The sequence below is a fragment of the Pinus tabuliformis genome, chromosome 3_2 (genome assembly GCF_031772625.1).
Source record: "Pinus tabuliformis cultivar Carrire ecotype Pingquan chromosome 3_2, CPIR1, whole genome shotgun sequence".
Classification (NCBI taxonomy): Eukaryota; Viridiplantae; Streptophyta; class Pinopsida; order Pinales; family Pinaceae; genus Pinus; species Pinus tabuliformis.
Window position 1 is genome coordinate 1,170,800,336 of NC_142302.1, and position 20,967 is coordinate 1,170,821,302.

A 20,967-nucleotide genomic window follows, 5' to 3' on the forward strand; every position below is an offset into this window, starting at 1 on the left:
AATTCAGCCTCTTCGAGGGGGCAACCTCCTTTACATTACATAAATGAATAATTCTCGTATGATACAAATGAAAATACCTCCTTTCTATATATAGGAGTCTAAGTGGTCCCAATACAATCAAAGCCTACATAACAATAATATTGTAGGGCACAACAGTAACAATGGTGGGCTTCTATGTGGCATAATAGTAACAATATGGGCACTACATGGGTACATCAATATAATAAGTGGGTTATACTAATAACAATAAGGGGTTACACTAGTATTATAGGGGCCTAACACACTGTCTAGGAAACTTTTTGCATCCACAATCTTCCTTTCATTGGTAAATGATTACCACTATTCATGGCTTAAGCCCCCTACTCCCTTGATCACCTTGACAAGATTTGCTTTCCTCTTTTCAAGAAACAGATATTGCCCCTGAGGAAGAGATGCAATGACACCAATAACACCATTGACTATTCCAAATATAACTATAGGAATCTGGCTAGATTCTGAATCTGGCAGACACATAACAAGAGATCCATGCCTAAAAAGATATAACAAACTCTCCTAAGTGGTACTCATCTACAACTTCCAATTTTCCTCTTTCTTCATCAGCTGCAACATCACTATTTTTCCTCACTGTAAAAAGTTTGAAATTGTTCTCTGCTCCATGGTATATATCATCATCCATAATTTCAACTGTTGTCATTTAATTTGCATTATAATCACGAGCCCTCTCTTCCATGTTTGTATATCAATAAAGAGTTTGATTTTATCAAATCACCAACTACAATAAAGTCTCCGCGAGATTGAACATATAGTGCAAGAATATGGCCATGATGGCCACATTTCAGACTGCAACTCTCTTGAACCATCATCACGGAGCACCCATTTGTATAATTGAATCTTTTGATTGATGCCAGCAAGCACTTTCCATTAAATGCATTCAGATTGTAAACGAAAACCTTTGTCTCCTTCTCAGTAACAAGTTGCAGTTTACCGTTTTCAACTGAAAATACTAAAATTCAGCGCTTGTTAGGTTCGTTCTCCTCGGACAATACATATGTTGTCCCAACATAATAATAAGCATTGTTGTCATCTGTAAATGAACAACTGAGGATGGAACATCCATTTTCATAAGTATCAAGTTGATATTATGAAAGAACTTCAAATTTCTGATCATCTAATAGGTGCACAAAGTGTGTTTCAGTCTCCTCAATATTTGTCTGAGAATACTTCACAATGCAAATGGAAAAGGTGCGAAATTGCTCCTGATGGCAAATACGACAAGCATGCTCTCCAAGAGGAACTGCACGGATATGAAGTTTCTGAATGTTATCAATTGACCCAATAGTAAGAAGGTCCTCCTTTGCAATTACAAAGCTGTCTGGAAAGGAAACTGAATTGAAAGGGCACATGTGATTGACTTCCTTGAGATTCACATTGCTATACAGTAACTTCCGATTGCTACTGTAAATAACTGTCGACCTGTCTGATGCTGCAAAAACATGTGTTGTGTTCCTAGAGTGAAAAGTCCTCAAGGTGATAGCTTTTGTACCCAATGAAATCTTCTTCTGGTCAGACAACTCTCCAGTGCTCATATTCGATATGAAGTTGAATAGATGCCCATCCCCAAGACCACATGGAAAACTAAAACTGAGCTTAAGATTGTTTACAAGGAATAGTTTTAGACTGCCCCAAATCCAAAGAACAGATGCAAAACCCAGAAGGGCATTTCCTCAATTGCTCTGATACCATTTCGAAAAGCCTAGTTGAACGACCAAAACCGTAGAGCAAAGTACAACTGTAAACATGTGCCAGTACCAAGACACCTAACGACCTAATGATGAGGATAAGCGGTTGGATATGATAGACGAAGTGTGTAAGCTGACAACTGTTAATGTAAACACAGTGGATTTGATAAATATGATAGCTGGGTGAGATTTGCTGTGGATCCAAACGAATCCCTGATTGCGTAGCACAGCCGGTGTAAATTTCGAGTTTTACGCTACGAAAACACCTAGATAGTTTCATAACACATAAGAAGCTTAAAACAAATTTGATACATGGAATCTGTGTGAGTTATGTAACCAGTGATGAATGAGAATGGAGCGTTTGACCTTTATTTAACCATACCACCAAGACTCCTAGGACTTAGATACTAAGTAAATTTGAAAGAAAACTAAACCCAGACTAACACCAAACCTTTACAATCAAAATAATGTGAACAATTTAGAAATTGTTTCTTAGGTGATAACAGAGGCAATGATTTTGGAGACTATCCTGTAGATTATGTTGCACAGTGCTATAGGTCTATACTTGTCAAGTGTGCTTGGCATATACACCTTGGGAACCAGGGCTATGAATGTGGCATTCACCCCCGGAAACATCCATCTTAAGGATCGCGACTCCTCAACCACTTGCCAGACTTCCATCTTGATCAAATCCCAGAAATTGTGGAAAAAGTTTGAGGTAAATCCATCCGGGCTTGGAGCCTTTCCTGTTTTCAGTTGTCGAACTGCTAGTTCCACCTCTTGTAAATCAACAGGCTTGAGAAGCAGTTGGTTATGCTCTTCTGAGATAAGTTTAGGAATGTTTCATGTAATTTTTTCTATAGCTTGTGATCTATCTACAATTGGCTCGCGATGCATTTGCTTGAAGTAATTTAGGAGTTCGCTTTCAATTTCTTCATGCGTTTCCACTTTGACGCCCTACTCATTCTGAATATGAGTTATGTTATTGTTCATTCTGCATTGGATTGTGGTACTGTGAAAAAATTTAGTGTTTTTCTCTCCATCTTTAAGCCATCTGACTCTTGATTTTTGCCTCCATAACGTTTCTTCCTGCTTAGCCCTTTCTGTGAGTTGCGCTTCAAGAACTTTTTCCTATTTTGATAGATCATCTGAACGACCATCTGTAATAATCCTCTACTGTAGTTGCTTCGTTTCTAGCTTGAGGGCTTCCTGAGCCTGGAAGATGTTACCAAAAGAAGTGTGATTCCAACGTTTGATCTTGCTTTTAAGATGCTTGAGATTTTGCTGGAATTGGAACATTTTTGAACCTAGTGGAGGGGAAAAATTGTTCCATTCTGAACTAATAAAGCCGTGGAAATATGGATGAGACATCCAGAAACCCTCAAAGCGGAACGGTCTGCGGATCATGTTGCCAGGATGTGACCATTTAAGGGAGATGGACCAATTATCAGATCCTGAAAGAGGCAAGATGGAAGCTGCAAAGTCTCCACCAAGATTAATAGCATTGTCTGAGAGAAAGAACCTATCTTGACGAGAAGTGATCTGCTGCTTACCTGCTCTCCTATTGTTCCATGTAAATAGACCATTATTGAAGGGTAGGTCGATGATCCAGTTATTCTGAATGAAGTCCTTTAGGGGTTTCCCTTCTTGACTTCCTCTGCATCTTCCTCCCCCTTTTTCTTCCAATCTAGTAATCATGTTAAAGTCTCCTCCAGAAATCCATAAAGGGTGCAGCCTGTCATGGTTGATTGCAGAGAGAGTGTTAAGGATTCCAACTTTAACTGATGCCTCCTGTGGAAAATATAAATTGGTTAAGAGTCTGAGTATATTTGTCCCTATGATGTGAAAGATTTCTTGGAGGAAATTCCTATTTGCGTGGATATTGTCGAGTCTGATAGCTCGGGAATCCCAGACAATTTCCAGGCCTCCAGAATCCCCATCAGCATCCACTACAGCATTGAGACTCCCTGGCCATACTTTTGCTGCAAATCTATCTAATGCAATTGAATTGCATTTGGTCTCTTGCAAGAAAAGGATTTGAGGGTTTTCTCGCTTTATCATGTTTTTAAGAATTCGATTTTTCCCTAGGCCATTGAGCCCTCTTATATTCCAAGAGATTAACTTCATTGGGAAGGATTATGATTAGAGTTGTAGTAGATGGTTAGCTTGGAGTACCTACCTGACTCCACTAACATTTGTCCTATTTTTATTGTTCGTTGGAGATATGTTTTCCTTCCTCACTTTTTGATATCTTTGGTTATAAATCTTCCGTCCCAGGGGCCACCAGTCTGTATACCTAAACATTTTTGCCGTTGTGCCCGAGATAGGACTTCCTCCAGATTCTCAAGTTGTCCATCTGGAATGTTGTCAAAATTGTTTGTAGTACATGCCTGCTCTAGGCCTGGAATGTCCAGTTCCCCAATATCTATTGCTTCTGTTTCTTCCTCCATGATCTGTGGATAATTTAACTCCTCATTTGGTTCTTCTTCTAAACTGGCATTAGATTGTAGGACTTCCACCTCCATAACTTGAGTATTCCATGCTGGTACCTTTTTCTTATCTGAGGAAGAGGCTCCCTTGAATCGAGGATCTGCGTGAGGCACTGTGGGATCTGCCTGCTTCGAATGTTTGTCTTTCATCAACTTTGTCTCTGGTGGAGTGGGAGAATCCGAGCTTGGATCAGTTTGGCGAGCTAAGACTTCAAAGCTGTTGCTTGTAGAGGGCTTGGAGGGGTTGGTATGTGGCATTTTGGAATTTGAGGCCTATTTCTTGTGAGATTTCCTGCGATTTCGTACTTTGGTAAAGCCATCTGCCTCAGATGAATCCGGTCCGGAGGCAGGGGAAGGTTTTTGAGTTAAAGGACAGTCCCTGAATAAATGTCCCAGGGCATGACATCTTCAGCATCTAAATGGCACATGTTCATAGTCAATCAACTCAACCCATTCAATTTCATCATGAAAAGCACTTACCGCATCTGGGAGAGCCTGGTTGAGGTTCATATAGACGCATATACGAGAAAAGGAGGTGTATCTGCAGATTTTTGTTTCCTCTGCAACCTTTATGAATTCGCCTAGAACATTTCCAATCGCTTGAAGGGAGTCTTCCTCCCCATATTCCACTAGAAGCGAATATAGGCGGATCCAAACAGGAGCCCAGCTGAGATCCTCCTTGTTTGGGTTGAAGTATTCTACCCATCCTCTGAGATACAGTCCAGCCGCATTAGAGAAGTAAGGCCCTCCATCCAGAACTCTGTTCCGATCCTCCAGGCAGTTGAAAATGGCAGTGAAGAACCCTTTTGGTCCCAACTGTAGGTTTATATGTCCCTTCGGGTGCCATTTCATAGCTATCCAGCCCCTTAGCACCTTCTCAGTCGGCCACAGTCTGATGAACTTTCCTATCAATGCATGGTCTCTCATAAACTGTATCTGCGCGTTGATTCTATGGCCTGGAAGTTCTACCTTAGGACGCTCAGAGGCTACAGGTTTGCATGTTGCCGAGCAAACCTTGGGTTGCTATTTGTCCTGTTTTGTCTGTTGTGAATTCAGATCCATGTTATACTCACCCTGGTTTGCTGGCTTATTTCTTTCCTTATGTTGTTGCTGCCCATTGTCATCTTTTGGGGGAGGCACATCGCCCTCCCCCTGAGGGGGTTCCATGGAGTACTGTACACTTTGGCAGATGTTAAAATTTCCTGATCCCGTCGGCGATTGCAGGTCTTCTGTTGTCTAGAGTGGCTTGCTGTTGCAGAGAATGTCAAACCCTAGAGCACAGAGCGCAGAACCCATTCACCTCTCTCCATTCATAAAATTTCATAATGTCTAGAAAATATAGTTATGGAGGAGGAATTGATATATTAATCGGAAGACCCGACAGAGAATATCTCCATGTGGACAAACCGTCCACCTTAGTTGCCTGGAATGGTGATCCAGGTGGATATTGGTGGCCACCCGCCAATTCCACTTGGATCCCCACCATTGCTTCTTTCAGCTTTTCAATTTCCTTAATTGTAGCACAATGTACTATTTGTAGCAGTTTTTCGGGTCCTAAACTTCTGGAGCTGTTTTGAGGCCCTAAACGACATTTTTTTTTGGAAATCTACCACCAGCGATTTGTTTTCTAAAATCGTTTTTTCCATCGTAGTCCTCGGAGAGATATTTCCAACGGGCTATCATGCGCATCAAACGGAGATAATATGACCAAGTCGTGACCCCAGGAAGTTGGTTGTCCAACTCACCCCAACAGGGCCCATAAACTCTTGGTGTTACGTCTCCTCGAGTTAGGGTTTTGGTTGTTTAGGGTTTGCTCTTATTGTTCAATAATAAAAAGGCCCTTGAGCCTCATTGTAAGGTAGTTCATAGGCATGTAGCCACCACATCTCTTCTCAGAGATAAGCTCCCATCACCCTAGCTAGTTTATTTCCATTCCTGTCTGTAAGCATATTTCAATATTTTACATTAATGAAATGAAGTATTATTTCCACTGCATCTATGTGTTTATGGTTATCTATGTAATTTGTTGCATTCATGTTTAAATCCGGATCAGTGGTATTAGAGAGGTATGCTTTTTTTCTCTGTTTTTCTTTGCATGTCCCCAACGAGGTCGGGATATAAAGAGTTAGGGCTTGAACTGGTCGAACCTTTGCAAGACGAGCATCGCAAATCCCGGCAGCCTCACATTGTGGTGAAAAGAAAGACAAGGGGGTAGGAGATCCTATCAAAATCTTGCTTGAAGAAGCCCTCGAGCAACAAAGGAACACGATTATGGACAAATTTTCCCAGATCCTTTAGCGGCTACCCAGGGGTGACACATCGGCTTCCAACAGCTACACTGGAAATGCCACACCATTTAAGGTACAAGTTAATTTTGAAATCCCCATATTCGAGGGTCAGATAGACATGGATGCCATCGATAAATGGTTAAATCTGTTAGAGGGTTATTTTTTATTCATGATTTTTCCAGTGGGAAAAAGATTATTTTCTTTCTTCTCAAAGAAGTGCCCCACGTCAAGGATTGGTGGGAAACCTAATTTGAGCAGAAGTATGAAAGTACAGGTTCATTATTTTCAGTCGCACCCACTTGGAATTCATTCCAGGATGCCATCAAGGAGCAGTACTACCCTGTTGGAAGCTATGAGGATCAATACATAAAGTGGACCACGCTGTGAAAGGGAAGGGACCAAGACGTGCCGGAGTTTACCAATATTTTCCATACCCTTTGCACAAAGTTAGGTATCAAGAATATGAAGCAGCAATTGGTACTCAGATATCACAGCTGCCTGCAGAGGTACATCTAGGAAGAAATAGAATTCTTGAACATCTCCTCACTCGGCACGACATACCAATATGCCATCAAGGTCGAGCAAAAGTTTAAATAGAAGAAGTGAGACTTTGGATGTGCGAATCCGAAGCAAGGGAAAGGTGCCCCCAAAGCGCAGAATAAATGACAAAGCCAAGGTAGGGTGGCCCAAGACAACCTGCCAAAGCTGCAAGCAAAGAACAGTGCCGTGAAGCCGAAAAAGGACACGGGAAAGTGGTGTGAGTTCCATAAGAGCTCCACTCACAACACAAGTGAGTGTCGGGCCAAGCAGTCACTGGTGGTCGAGCTAAAGATTTCAGAATCAGATGCATGTTCCGACTCTGAGTCAGAACCCTACAAGGGGAATGACAAAGCGAAGCATATTATCGATGCGGAGCCCAATGCCATCATTTCCACGATGAAGATCCAGAAGGAGGAACCCAAAGATCCATAGGAGGAGGAGCGTCTCTTCCACTCCCAGATGTGGGTAAAGGGCTCCCTGCTACAGTTCATTATCGACAGCGGGAGCCAAAAGAACCTCATTTCAACAGAGGTTGTGAAGCGGCTGGGCTTATTGACCACAACACATCCACAACCGTACACCATCGGGTGGCTTCACCAAGGACAGGATCTTTGCGTGAGCCAATAGTGTCGCCTTCCACAAAACATCAAACCCTTCACGACTGAGGTATTGTGTGACATTTCTCCCCTTGAAGTTTGTGATGTATTATTAGGAAAACCATACTTGTGGAAGTGACATGCTATGTATGAATCAAGGCCCCGTGCTGTTATTGTTACCTTGGGAAATAAGCTGTACAGGATACTAAAGGTAGCACCACCTACCACCATCTCTTTGGTTATTGCAAAACAATGCAGTAAGCTCATTTATAAAACTGAGAAATTTGTTTTCCTAATGATACGCCCTTAAGGAAAGCTGAAGACGGTGTCCATGACCTCCAGACAAGGCCCCTTCACATGACAACTACAGATAGACAAGGTCATGGAGGAGTGCAAGGACATCTTCACCTCCCCCGCAGGGGTTCCTTTGCACTGTGAGGTCAAGCACTCCATCAATCTGATCCCAGGTGCACTGCTACCCAATGGACTAATCTATCGGTGCTCCGTTCTGGAGAATGATGAAATCCAGACGCAGATTCAGGAGCTGTTGCCAAAAGGTCACATCCGTCTGAGTTCATTGCCCTGTGGGAGCCCGATCGTGTTGATAAAAAATAAGGATGGGACTTGGAGACTCTGTATTGACTATCGGGCACTGAACAAGATCATTGTCTGTAATAGGTACCCGATCCCATGGATTGATGACCTCCTAGACCAACTGAAGGGGGAAAAATATTTTAGCAATATCGATTTGAATTCAGGATATCACCAGGTACCAATCGAACCCTCCGATGTGTGGAAGACTGCCTTCAAAGCCAAGGAGGGCCTTTTCGAATGGTTGGTTATGCCTTTCGGATTGACGAATGCTCCTATAACCTTCATGATGCTAATGGTTGACATCCTGCGGCCATTTAACAACTCATTTGTAGTGCTATACTTGGATGACATCCTGATCTTCAGCCAGAGTTGGGAAGAGCACCTCGACCACATCCAATAGGTTCTCCAAACACTGTGGCAACACAAGTTATGTGCCAATTTGGAGAAATGCACTTTTTGCATGACCCAGGTTCAGTATCTATTATACACTATTGATGAACATGGGGTGCATGTGGATCTAGCCAAGATCCAAGTCATTTAGGATTGGCCATCTCCAACCACTCTGACAGAGCTTCGCAACTTTCTAAGTCTTGCCAACTTCTACCGCAGGTTCGTGTTGGGATTTTCTCATATCACTTGGCCCTTAAGTCAAGTCACCAAGGGAGGAGCGAAAGAAAAATTATTTTGGTCTAAATCTCAACATAAGGAATTCAGAGAGTTGAAATATCACCTCTACTCGGCACCGGTTCTCGCATTACCAGACTTGCAACAACCATTTGAGGTCGAGACAGATGCCTCTGACTATGCTATTGGGGCAGTCCTTACTCAACATGGGCATCCAGTGGCATATCACAGTGAGACACTTTCAGACATAGTTTGAAAGTATCCCACTTATGAAAAAGAGATGTATGCCATTTTGTAGGGCTACCGACAATGGAATCATTACATTTTGGGGAAGGAAACGGTCATCCACACAGACCACCGACCCCTACAGTTCATACAAACCCAAGGGAAATTGCAGAATGATCGCCATCAGAAGTGGTCCACATACCTGCAACAATTTCATTTGAATATCAACTATAAGAAGGGAAGCACCAATAATGTTTCAGATTGCCTCACTCGACCACCGATCATGGCGTTAACAACCGTGCTCAACTATTGTGGGCACGAGACTTGTGATTGGCCACTTGTCTACAAAAGTGACCCAGAATTCAGCTACACATACCATACACTCTTGGAGGGTTAGCATGTTCCAAATTTTCACCTCCATTATGACTTGTTATGCAACCTAGGTTACCTTTGTGTTCCTTTAAGCGAGCGTGCCAAGATGATTTAGGAAGCCCACTACAGTCAGGCTGCTGGACATTTCAGCATCGAGAAAATGGTGGTAGTACTGGAGAAGTATTTCTATTGGCTAAATCTTCGACAGGATGTCGGAAAGTACATTAGATCATGCACTTCCTGCGCCATTGCTAAACCGACCATCGAGAAGTAAGGCCTATATACCCCACTGCCTACCCCTAGCCGACCTTGGGAATCCATCTCCATGGATTACATGTTAGGCCTTCCTTCCACTAAGAATGGAAATGACTGTGTTTTTGTGGTCATTGTCAAGTTCTCGAAGATGGCCATTATGGTGGCCTGCAAGAAGAATATCACAGCAGAAGCCACTGCTAAACTCTTCTTCGAATGAGTGTGGGTACACTTTGGGACCCCACAGTATATCATCTCAGATCGAGACAGTAGGTTCCTCAATACATTTTTGTCCAGTCTTTGGTCGATGCTGGACACCATACTCACTAAGTCCATAGCTTTCCATCCTCAAACCGATGGCCAGATAGAGGTTGTCAACAGGATGATCGTACACATTCTGCGCATGTACAACTCAAAGCATCCATGCACATGGGAAAAGAGCCTCCCTTATGTTCAGCACAGCTACAACCGAGATCTCCACAGCTCGACTGGTCACAACCCTTTTTGGGTGGGCTTGGGATTCCAACCACTATGTCCCATTGATGTGGCCATGCCATTTGTAGATACTCACGTAGATTTGGCTCATGTCCAGTCTGAAACAGATAAGGAAAATAACTTGATTGAGCACATCCAACATATTTGGTAGCAAGTCCATGACATTCTGGTGAAATCAAATGCCAAGTAGAAGCAGCGACATGATCAACATCGGATGCCACACAAGTTTCAGGTGGGCGACGAAGTCTAGTTGCATTTGCAAAAGGAACGCCTTACCAGAGCTTATCAGAAACTCATACCACTCTGATATGGTCCTTATAATGTTACCAAGGCTGTGCGAGATAATGCATTTGAGCTCAGCATTCCCCCATTCCTTGGCCTGCATCCAGTGTTCAATGTGGACCCCCTTCGGCCATATTTTCCACCATTACTAGACACATCCAACATTGCAGAACAACTCACACCCATAGAGTTAAATCTAGATTGCATGGAACAAGCTGCAGCTGATCAGATCATGGACACATAGATCAAGCACACTCACTAGCAGAATATCCAATTGTATCGAGTTGTCAAAGTAGGTCAACTCCTTCACCAGTACAAGTGGTTCACGAGGGACCAAGTTTAGTAGAATTTCCCTCATCTCATGGAGGAATTGAACGAAATGGGGACCATTGCTTCCTAAGGGGGTAGGAATGATCCAGGTGGATATTGGTGGCCACCCACCAATTTGACTTGGACCCCCACCATTGCATCTTTCAGTTTTTTAGTTTCCTTAATTGTAGCACAATTTACTATTTTTAGCAGCTTTTCGGGTCCTAAACTTCCAGAGTTGTTTTGAGGCCTTAAACGACATTTTTTTGGAAATCTACTGCCAAAAATTTTGTTATGAAAATTGTCTTTTTGTCATAGTCCTCGAAGAGATCTTTCCAATGGGCTATCATGAGTGTCAAACAGAGATAATATGACCAAGTCGCGACCTCGAGAAGTTGGTTGTCCAACTCACCCCAACGGGGCCCATAAACTCTTGGTGTTACATCTCCTCGGGTTAGGGTTTTGGTTTTTTAGGGTTTTCTCTTATTGTTCAATAATAAAAAGGCCCTTGAGCCTCATTGTAAGGTAGTTCAGAGGGATGTAGCCACCACAACTCTTCTCAGAGATAAGCTACCATCGCCCTAGCTGGTTTATTTCCATTCCTATTTGTAAGAATATTTAAGTATTTTACATTAATGAAATGAAGTATTATTTCTATTGCATCTCTGTGTTTATGGTTATCTCTGTAACTTTTTGTGTTCCTGTTTAAATCTAGATCAAATGGAGATGGAAGTGACACCAATCTCAAAAAATTTCTCATCACTGGAAAATATCAGGAAAGGGAATCAGTTTTTCCCAAACGTTTCTGGATCCAATGAGTTTGCATCCTCCTTGCAGCATAAGGAGGTGACATCTGAGATACTAACAACAATATCAAAGGATTTAACCTAACAGCTATCTCTTTCACCAGGTTTCTCAATTGAGTCACTAAATTTCATTGTGACCTGCTTAAACCCTAGCAACCCATTACAAACTTTCAAACCTATCAGCGTTGACTCTAATGTTTAGAGCCTTCAGTAAAACATAGTCGTATTCTACTGAGAACTTCAGATTTTAGGGGCTGTTATTGGGAACGTGGGTGGCCATGTGGAAGACTTGCCAAAATTTTAGCAAGGGAAGGCTCATATATATCCCAATTCCATTGTTGGCTTATTAGGGTCACCCTCTTATTTTTGTCATGGAGTAGGGCATGAAGGAAGATCACCAAACTCACGTCTTCCTTGCATCAAGGATCTACCAAGGGTACACCCTCAAGACACAACCAAACCCTCTGAAGATGCTTCGTCGACAGACTAAAAGAAGAAGGAAAGGAATATAAAATGCCCCAAGGTAGAAAATAGCAACTAAGCATTAATACTAGGGGAGGGTATCAAATTATATTAAGTTATATCTACAGTTCAAATGGTTTTGGTCAGAAGAATTAGAGGCAGGTACTACTCCACAACGCTTCTAAGGAGGTGGGTGTAGGAGAATTGGGAACACATTCTAGATGTGCTTCCATCTATATGTACCATGCCCAAAGGACGGTTTTATTTCAAATTTAATAAAGACGTGTTGGCATTATGATACAGGTGTTGTCCTTGATGGAAACTGACTCAGATGATAGATCACAGTGTAGTGGGTCAATAGCAAAGAATTAATGACTAGACTACAAATAATGAAGAAAAAGAGGTATACGCAGGTTCACCTTGACAAAGGAGCGCATACACGCGGGTTAATAGAACAAAAGGAGTGTATAACATACACACACACTTTCACAAGAGGGAAAGCGTGTACATGTTGGAAAACTAAGTTTTTGGTCTGAGGTATTTGGTCCATGGTGTTTTGATCCATGGTATTGGTCTAAGGTATTTGGTCTAAGGTATTGACCCTAGGTATTTGGTCCAAGGTATTGGTCCTAAGTGGTTTTGGTCCATGGTATTGAGAAAGGCCTAAAACTATATAAGGAGGAGAAGATTGTTAGGCCAAGGTTTGCAAGTATTGAATATCTGATGAAGTGTGAGATCAAGTATGCAGGTTATGGGTTTCTGATGCTTTGCTTGATGTGAACTAAGGATGCACCTATGTGGTTGATGATGGATGATGGATTGGGATCATAAGACCTGAAATGCATTATCATTATGTTGTTTGATCATGGATAGACTAGATCTGAATTACTGACGTATATTTTATTCTATAAATGTTATGATCTGGGTATGACTGATGTCTGGAATAGCTGCAAAGTTATGAGTAAATATTTGGAGATCTATACGCGGGTTCACTTTGGTAAAAGCGTGTATACATGTAGGTTCAACTCATCAGAGTAGCGTATACATTATTAAAGATGATATTTGAATTTTTAGTTGGTTCTAATGGTTGTTGTAGAGTTTTGGGTTTTGCTCTGTGTTTTGGTGAATGTGTTTTGATGAAAGTATTCTAAATGTTCAGATTGGTTGACGGTGAATTACTTTAGTTATGGTTGATTCAGAAATTGATTATTGAGTTTCAGTGATTGGATGATACAGATGTATCTAATGGTTGTATTGCAGTGGTGATTGATTTTGAGCTTCATTGTTGTTGATGGGCCCAGTATGAAAATTGGATGAAATGTGGCCTTCAGATTGTGGTGTTGTTTTCCAGCAGTATCCAGTATGAAAATTTATGAAACATGGTCCCTGGAGGAAGAGAGAAGGTCATATCCTTCTGTAGGTCGACACCTACGTATTGGTAAACATATCAGCCACTAAAAGAGCCAGGGGGTTGGAGCTCCCTTCCAGAAATAGCTGGAAAATGAGTGAAGGTTGGAGGCTTCAGTAGGCCAGTGCCTACATACTAGTAAACAGATTGGCTAGTACAAGAGCTAGGGGGTTGTAGCTCCCTTCCAGTAGAAGCTGGAGAAAGAGAGAAGGTTGTAGCCTTCTGCAGGTGGGTACTTGCATGCTGGTATGAGTCTATACTAGTACAAGATTGTAAACAAGTCTTTCTTATATTAAAAGAAGACAACAACAGGTGGTTTTTGTCCCGCATTGGGTTTCCACCCTAAATTTTGGTGTTCATGTGTGTTTCTTATGTGTTATGGTTTGTTCTATTATTACTACACCTGGTTACTGCTTATATGGTTAATGAAGTACTGATGCACTAATTAAACATCAACATATGATGAATTAACTGAATTATATGTTTTTTGGATATACGATGGTTGCTTTAAATACAGTTGTGTGTACACAAGATACCTTGATTGAAGTAGCGTATATAAATCTGAGTATGAAAAGAAAAAGATTATTGATTTGACTAATATTGATTCACCCTCCCACTCTAAGTATTATTTCCAACAATTGTTATCAGAGCAGGTCCTTTGGTAGAAGCTTGATCGCTTGAAGGAGATCCGTAGAACAATGGGAGAGAAGCTAAAGAGGAAAGTGCCTCAGAAGAAGAAGACAACTCAAAGGAACAACGATAGCAGGAGAGACAATTGGCCGTTAGATGGAAGCAAGGATTTAGATTCTGAATCACCTCAGATTGAAGATGAACAAGAAAATGAAGCATCAGATAAAATCAGAGACCAACAAGATCTATTTAACAAAAGGGAGTGTGCCTTCAATGAAGAAGTTACCAGATTAAAAACTCAGCTGGAGGAAGGAAAAAAAGTAAGGAAGCAGCTACAGGATGAAGTGATATCATTAAGAAATGAAATAAATGATCAGAGTATAACAATCCAGAGACTTAAAGATAGATCCAGTTACTATGTAAGTCTTGAAGCTAAGATCCTCTCTCTAAAAGAAGATCTTGAAAATAAGCAAAATGAAGAACTACCTCAACCAGATGAAGAACATGAGATTTTGAAATTAAGGAAACAAGTGGAAGAAGCAATAAAGTTTGAATAAATCTTGAAGAAGCAATATCTGGAAAAGGAAGAACAACATCAAGTTGAGGTAAATATCTTAAAAGGTAAATTAGAATAAAAGGATAAACTGTTACGATTTCAAGACAGTACTAAGATTTTGGATAATATTCTTAGTAGTCAAAGGTCTCCTACCATCAAAACTAGTCTTGGTTTTCATGAATCTGTTGAAGGTGAATCTAGCTCACAAGGTGAGGCAAGGAACTCTAATGCAAAATCTGAAATGCTCAACAAGGAGATGAGAGGACAACCCCATCAACAACCAAGGAAAGAAATTCTTCAAAGAAATTCTTTCACTCCTATTTGTGGAAGTGATAGTCGGTTATTTCCTCGAATGAATAATGTTGAATGTTTTATATGTCATAATTTTGGACCTGTTGTAGCGATATGTAGAAGTACAATGGTTCAGGACCGTCACATAGAAAGATCATCAAATTCTAGGTACTTTAAGGGATATTGTTTTTCTTGTAATATGTTTCGTCACAAAGCCATTGACTACTATAGAAGGAATATGAAACATGTAAGATGTTATGCATGTAACAAGTTTGGACATATAGCAAAAGAATGCAGGAGAAAATTTCAGTCACCATACCAAAAGAAGAAAACATCATCACACTCGAAGATATGGAAAAAGAAGGAAGTATAATCAGAAGAATATGGCATGGCACAATGTATAGACATAACAGACTCAGGGGGAGCTAAAAGTGTGAAACTTTAGTGTTCTAAATCTCATACGTAGGTTTCATGAAGACAAGTCGCGTATATATGCGAGTTCGAAGCTGCACAGTCGCGTATATGTTGGTTTGAGGAAACTAAGCGGGACAGACTCAGGAAAAGGGGTTTGATATGGTTTAGTCAATTATCTGCTCTATTTGATGATGTGTGGAAATGTGTTGGTACTCATAAGGTGTTAAAAAGTTGATGTATATCTGATTAATGATGATGGCTTAATGACTCTCACCGATATTTTGCAATGATCAGATCTGACAATGAATAGTTGGCACAGGTTCAGGGGGAGCATATGTTTCGAATAATGCATTGTTGGCATTATGTTAGAAGATCTTGGTACTTGAAGATGCTTATATTTCTTAATCCACATAGTTGTTTTGATTCAGGTGACTCTTTTACAGGTTGTTGATCCTAATGTTGCTCATGGTGCAGATCATATATGGTGTATGATAGTTGTTGATGACTATCATGGTCTTGTTTAGATCGGTTGTCCTTGTTATAAATGTCATGAATATCATTTGATGTAAAGGTCATGAAAAGACCTAATTTGTAACCCCACTTTACATGGGATGGATGATGTAATATTTATTGTTTCTGTCATGTATAAACAATTGGTATATCCCCACTTGGTTGAGTGGATGAGTCAAAGTTGGTGTATCCCCACTTGATTGAGAGATTGATATATGTATGAGTCATTGGTGATAGGAAGGTCATACTCACTTAGTTGAGTTATAGAGTTATGTTATTCTTTTGGAATATATTTTTTCAAACTCTGCATGTGCTTAGAGGGAGCATGGGCGGTTTAGTGCATCTCAGCATGTACAATGGGGGAGCTCAATCAGAGATTTCAGCATGTACTCATGGGGAGCATGAACAACATAATGTATGTCAAAGTGAGAGAATATCTTGTTCCACCCTTTGCCCTTGATGTCAAAGGGGGAGAGTGACTTGGTGTTGTTGTTGCCATCAAGTCCAAAGGAGGAGATTGTTGGCATTATGATATAGGTGTTGTCCTTCATGGCAACTTACTCAGATGGCAGATCATAGTGCAGGAGGTCAATAGTAAAGAATTAATTATCATACTACAAAGAATGAAGAAAAAGAGGTATACACAGGTTCACCTTGACAAAGGAGCGTATACATGCGGGTGAACAGAACCAAAGGAGCGTATAACATACACACACACTTTAACAAGAGGGAAAGCGCATACATGTTGGAAAACTAAGTTTTTGGTCTGAGGTATTTTGTCCATGGTATTTTGATCCATGGTATTGGTCCAAGGTATTTGGTCTGAGGTATTGACCCTAGGTATTTGGTCCAAGGTATTGGTCCTAAGTGGTTTTGGTCCATGGTATTGAGAAAGGCCTAAAACTATATAAGGAGGAGAAGATCATTAGGCCAAGGTGTGCAAGTATTGAATATCTAATGAAGTGTGAGATCAAGTATGCAGGTTATGGGTTTCTGATGCTTTTCTTGATGTGAACTAAGGATGCACCTATGTGGTTGATGATGGATGATGGATCGGGATCATAAGACCTAAAATGTATTATCATTATGTGGTTTGATCATGGATAGACTAGATCTGAATTACTAACGCATATTTTATTCTATAAATGTTATGATCTGGGTATGACTGATGTCTGGAATAGCTACAAAGTTATGAGTAAATATTTGCAGATCTATATGCAAGTTTGCTTTGGTAAAAGCACGTATACATGCAGGTTCGGCTCATCAGAGTAGCATATACATTATGAAATATGATATTTGAATTTGCAATTGGTTCTAGTGGTTTTTGCAGAGTCTGGGTTCTAGTTTGTGTTCTGGTGACTGTGTTTTGATGACAGTATTTTGAATGTTCAGATTGGTTGATTATGATTTGCTTTAGTTATGGTTGATTCATAAATTGATGATTAAGTTTCAGTGATTGGATGATATAGATGTATCTAATGGTTGTATTGAAGTGGTGATTAATTTTGAGCTTCAATGTTGTTGATGGGCCCAGTATGAAAATTGGATGAAACATGGCCTTTAGATTGTGGTGTTGTGTTCCACGAGTATCCAGTATGAAAATTTATGAAACGTGGTCCCTGGAGGAAGAGAGAGGGTTGTAGCCTTCTGTAGTTCGGTGCCTACGTACTAGTAAACATATTGGCTAGTACAAGAGCTAGTGGGTTGGAGCTCCCTTCCAGAAACCACTGGAAAATGAGTGAAGCTTGGAGCCTTCAGTAGGTCGGTGCCTACGTACTAGTAAATAGATCGGCTAGTGCAAGAGCAAGGGGGTTGTAGCTCCCTTCCAATAGAAGCTGGAGAATGAGAGAAGGTTGTAGCCTTCTACAGGTGGGTGCCTGCGTATTGGTATGAGTCTACACCAGTACAAGATTGTAAACAGGTTTTTCTTATATTAAAAGAAGACAACAGCAGGTCGTTTTTATCCCACATTGGGTTTCCACCTTACATCTTGGTGTTCATGTGTGATCATTTGTTCTATTATTATTGCACCCGGTTACTATTTAGATGGTTAACGAAGTACTGATGCATTGATTAAGGATCAACATATGATGAATTAACTGAATTATAAGTTTGTTGGATATACGCTGGCTTCTTTAAATACAGTTGCTTGTACACTCAAGCTACCTTCATTGAAGTAGCATATATAAATCTGAGTATGAAAAGAAAAAGATTATTGATTTGACTAATACTGATTGACCCCCCCCAATTATTATTACCAACAAGAGGGACATGTGAACTGGGTTCTCTCGCATTATTGGAACATAAAAATGGCCCCTGTGTATTTGAAAAGGCGGAATCCCATCTTTGACATTGAGCGAGAAAAACTAGGTGCAGGGCCAATACAGTTGACGCTCCCTAACCTCCCCCTTCAACATTAGATGGAAGATGTATTTCGTTGTATAGGGGATGACCTCAGGACTTATGTTGACTTCAAAAATTCATACTTGGAGATGGAGTGAACTTCTTATGCTAGGATCCTGTTCTATTTCAACACCAAGGATGGATTGCTAGAAAATATGATACTGCACTACCTAGGATATGTGTGCAACCAAATATTTGATTATGAAGGGATATCATTTAGATGTCGACATTTCCACGAAGCCACCCATGTTTAGAAATAATGGCCCTTGTTAGAATATATAATTATTTGAAATATAACTAAGGATTAATACAAGACATGACACGAAGTAACCCTTAAATGACATGATACAAAGTAACCCACCTATGTGCATTTTTCCTACAACATATCACCCACAAAAAGAATTGACTATTAAAATTTTTTCCAACTTGTCTTATTTAATAAGTCTAATATGCATGTAGTTTTATCCCTGTGACACCGTTGGTGCGCTCCAACGTGTAGAAAGACTAAAATATGTATTTTAGTCACCCCCGTGCAAATTAAAGAACCTTTTCATCGAAAATGACTGATAAATTTGAGTGTGACAACCTACAAAACATCCCATATCAAGTCACGTTTTTAGAAAAACCTTCTCTTAGCCATATATGATACATTTCTCCAAATAAAAATTAAATGAAGTACAATAATACCTAACGGTTGAGAGCTGAAAGTAAGATGCAGTACTGGAGATGACACCTAATATAATCTGAATAGTAGGTATCATTTGGTTGAAAAAAACCTCATTGAAGTTGAATTATTCATATCCAAAATCAAATTCATGCTCCATTTCAAGGGAATAAGTGTTTGAATTTCCAAGGATTCCATATGCACAAACTTGAAGTCTCTTAATGCCACCAAAAGTATAGATTTGAATATCATGCTTTGAAGAATGGATAATGTAAAGTAAAAATGTCAAATCATTGTTTTTAGACACTTTGTCTAAACAACTTCAACGAACCACATTAACCATTGACCAGGTCCTTGCCTGAAACCTTTGTAGCAACTCTGATCATACCACAAAAATTTTACATGTGCTAGACAACCAAGATTTTGGGCTTGTAAAAAACATGGATTAATAGTGAATGAAGTTGGAGATGGTTTCAAATTTCAGTTATTTATAAATTACCTTGTGAATTAACGTATATAGAAAATTCAACACTTTAATTATCTTCGAAGAAGAGAGAATGTTCATATTCTATTTGCAGTAAAAATCAAAATTTGATTTGAAAACTCTTTTGAAATTCAATAAATAAGATGATCTAGAGAAAATTCACGTCCATAAAACAAAATTGAAATGTAATTGTCCCATTTGAGAAGAAGCCTTGACCACTCTAACAGTCACTCTAGTTAAGGGAATTGTATGGATTTGATCCATAATTATTTTTTTTGAATGTAATTGTCCCATTTGAGAAGAAGCCTTCACCACTCTACCTTGGAACCGATTCTCATCTAGGTTTCATTCTTGCTAAGGGAATTCTTATCTTGTTGAAACTTTCATTGCTTCCTAGCTTGTTGAAGCTTGAATTCCTTCCACTATACATTATCAGTATTTGTGGAATGTAACTTAGATATTTTTTACCTAATCATCCTCCTTATCATATTACTTCATTTGTCTAGGCTGCATGTCAGCTAATGAATAATGTAACACGTGCAATTCCAATTTTTACATGTGTCCCATTTCCAAAGCTTATGAATTCGATTGGAGCTAACGAGGAAAATCATATGGAAATTTTGAGAATTTTGAATATGACCAAGGATATATTGTGTATGCATGAAAAATTTTACCTCAGTCTAATCATTGAGAAATAATTGGATCCAACATGGATGGAAACTTGCTTGAAATTTGACACAGAAACATTTTTTTGAATTCTCACTTCAAATTCATAAGGTTTGTAGAAGAATTTATGTGGACTCATATTGTATCAATATTTCCATTGAGATATTGCTATAGTTCACATTCACTTCCCTATGTTGCTTACTTATTTTGGTTGTATGACATAATGGAATTTTTTTATGGGATTCTCAGTTTTGGTCAATTGTGATAACATGCTAATAAACAGGATAAAAAACTTGGACCTCTAATCTTCTCATCTTTGAGATGCTCCACAATGGTATATTTTATTATAGATTTAATTAAATGACCTTGGCCATCATCTTGAGTCCATTGAAATTATGGGCATTGGATTATAGAGTAAGGTTTTGTCCTACTTTGTGGACATCTTATGACAATATGAAATTGTATGATAAGAATATCTGAAAACCTCAAATTGGAGAGTGAAAGATATTGGACATAGTTGGATAAAATGATGATAGTCCAAATGGAAAATTAGAAGTGCCTTTAAATCTTATATTCTAGGATAAATTACTCTTAACCATAGCTCAATGGTTAAATCTTATCTTCATTCTTCTTAATTAACAGATGTGTTGTCTAGTTGCAAAAAAGAGTGCAATGATTGTTAAAACTTATCTTCATTATTCTTAATTAACTAATGTCTTGTATAGGACAATGAAGTAAATCGATGCAAGTTGGGTTGCTACTTTAGAGAATACATTTCAAGATAATTTTCATTTCTTTTTGTTGGTTATATTTGATGGAATGGGGCATTGCTAAGATACATTTAGATGATCAGAAAAAGGGAAAAGGA

The 20,967-nt window shown here is 39.7% G+C and overlaps 2 protein-coding genes across 2 annotated transcripts; both read right to left on the reverse strand.

Moving 5' to 3' along the window:
• Nucleotides 1–2,912: 2,912 nt before the first annotated feature.
• Nucleotides 2,913–3,800, reverse strand: LOC149184878 (uncharacterized). The gene has a single exon (XM_089415471.1). It carries the CDS (start codon nucleotides 3,798–3,800, stop codon nucleotides 2,913–2,915), a length of 888 nt encoding a protein of 295 aa, XP_089271597.1.
• Nucleotides 3,801–4,636: 836 nt separating this feature from the next.
• On the reverse strand, nucleotides 4,637–5,395 carry LOC149184879 (uncharacterized). Its single transcript, XM_089415472.1, has 2 exons — nucleotides 5,302–5,395; nucleotides 4,637–5,214 (listed from the first exon to the last, which is right to left on the reverse strand). Exons 1-2 carry the CDS (start codon nucleotides 5,393–5,395, stop codon nucleotides 4,637–4,639), a joined length of 672 nt encoding a protein of 223 aa, XP_089271598.1.
• Between the last annotated feature and the right edge of the window lie 15,572 nt (nucleotides 5,396–20,967).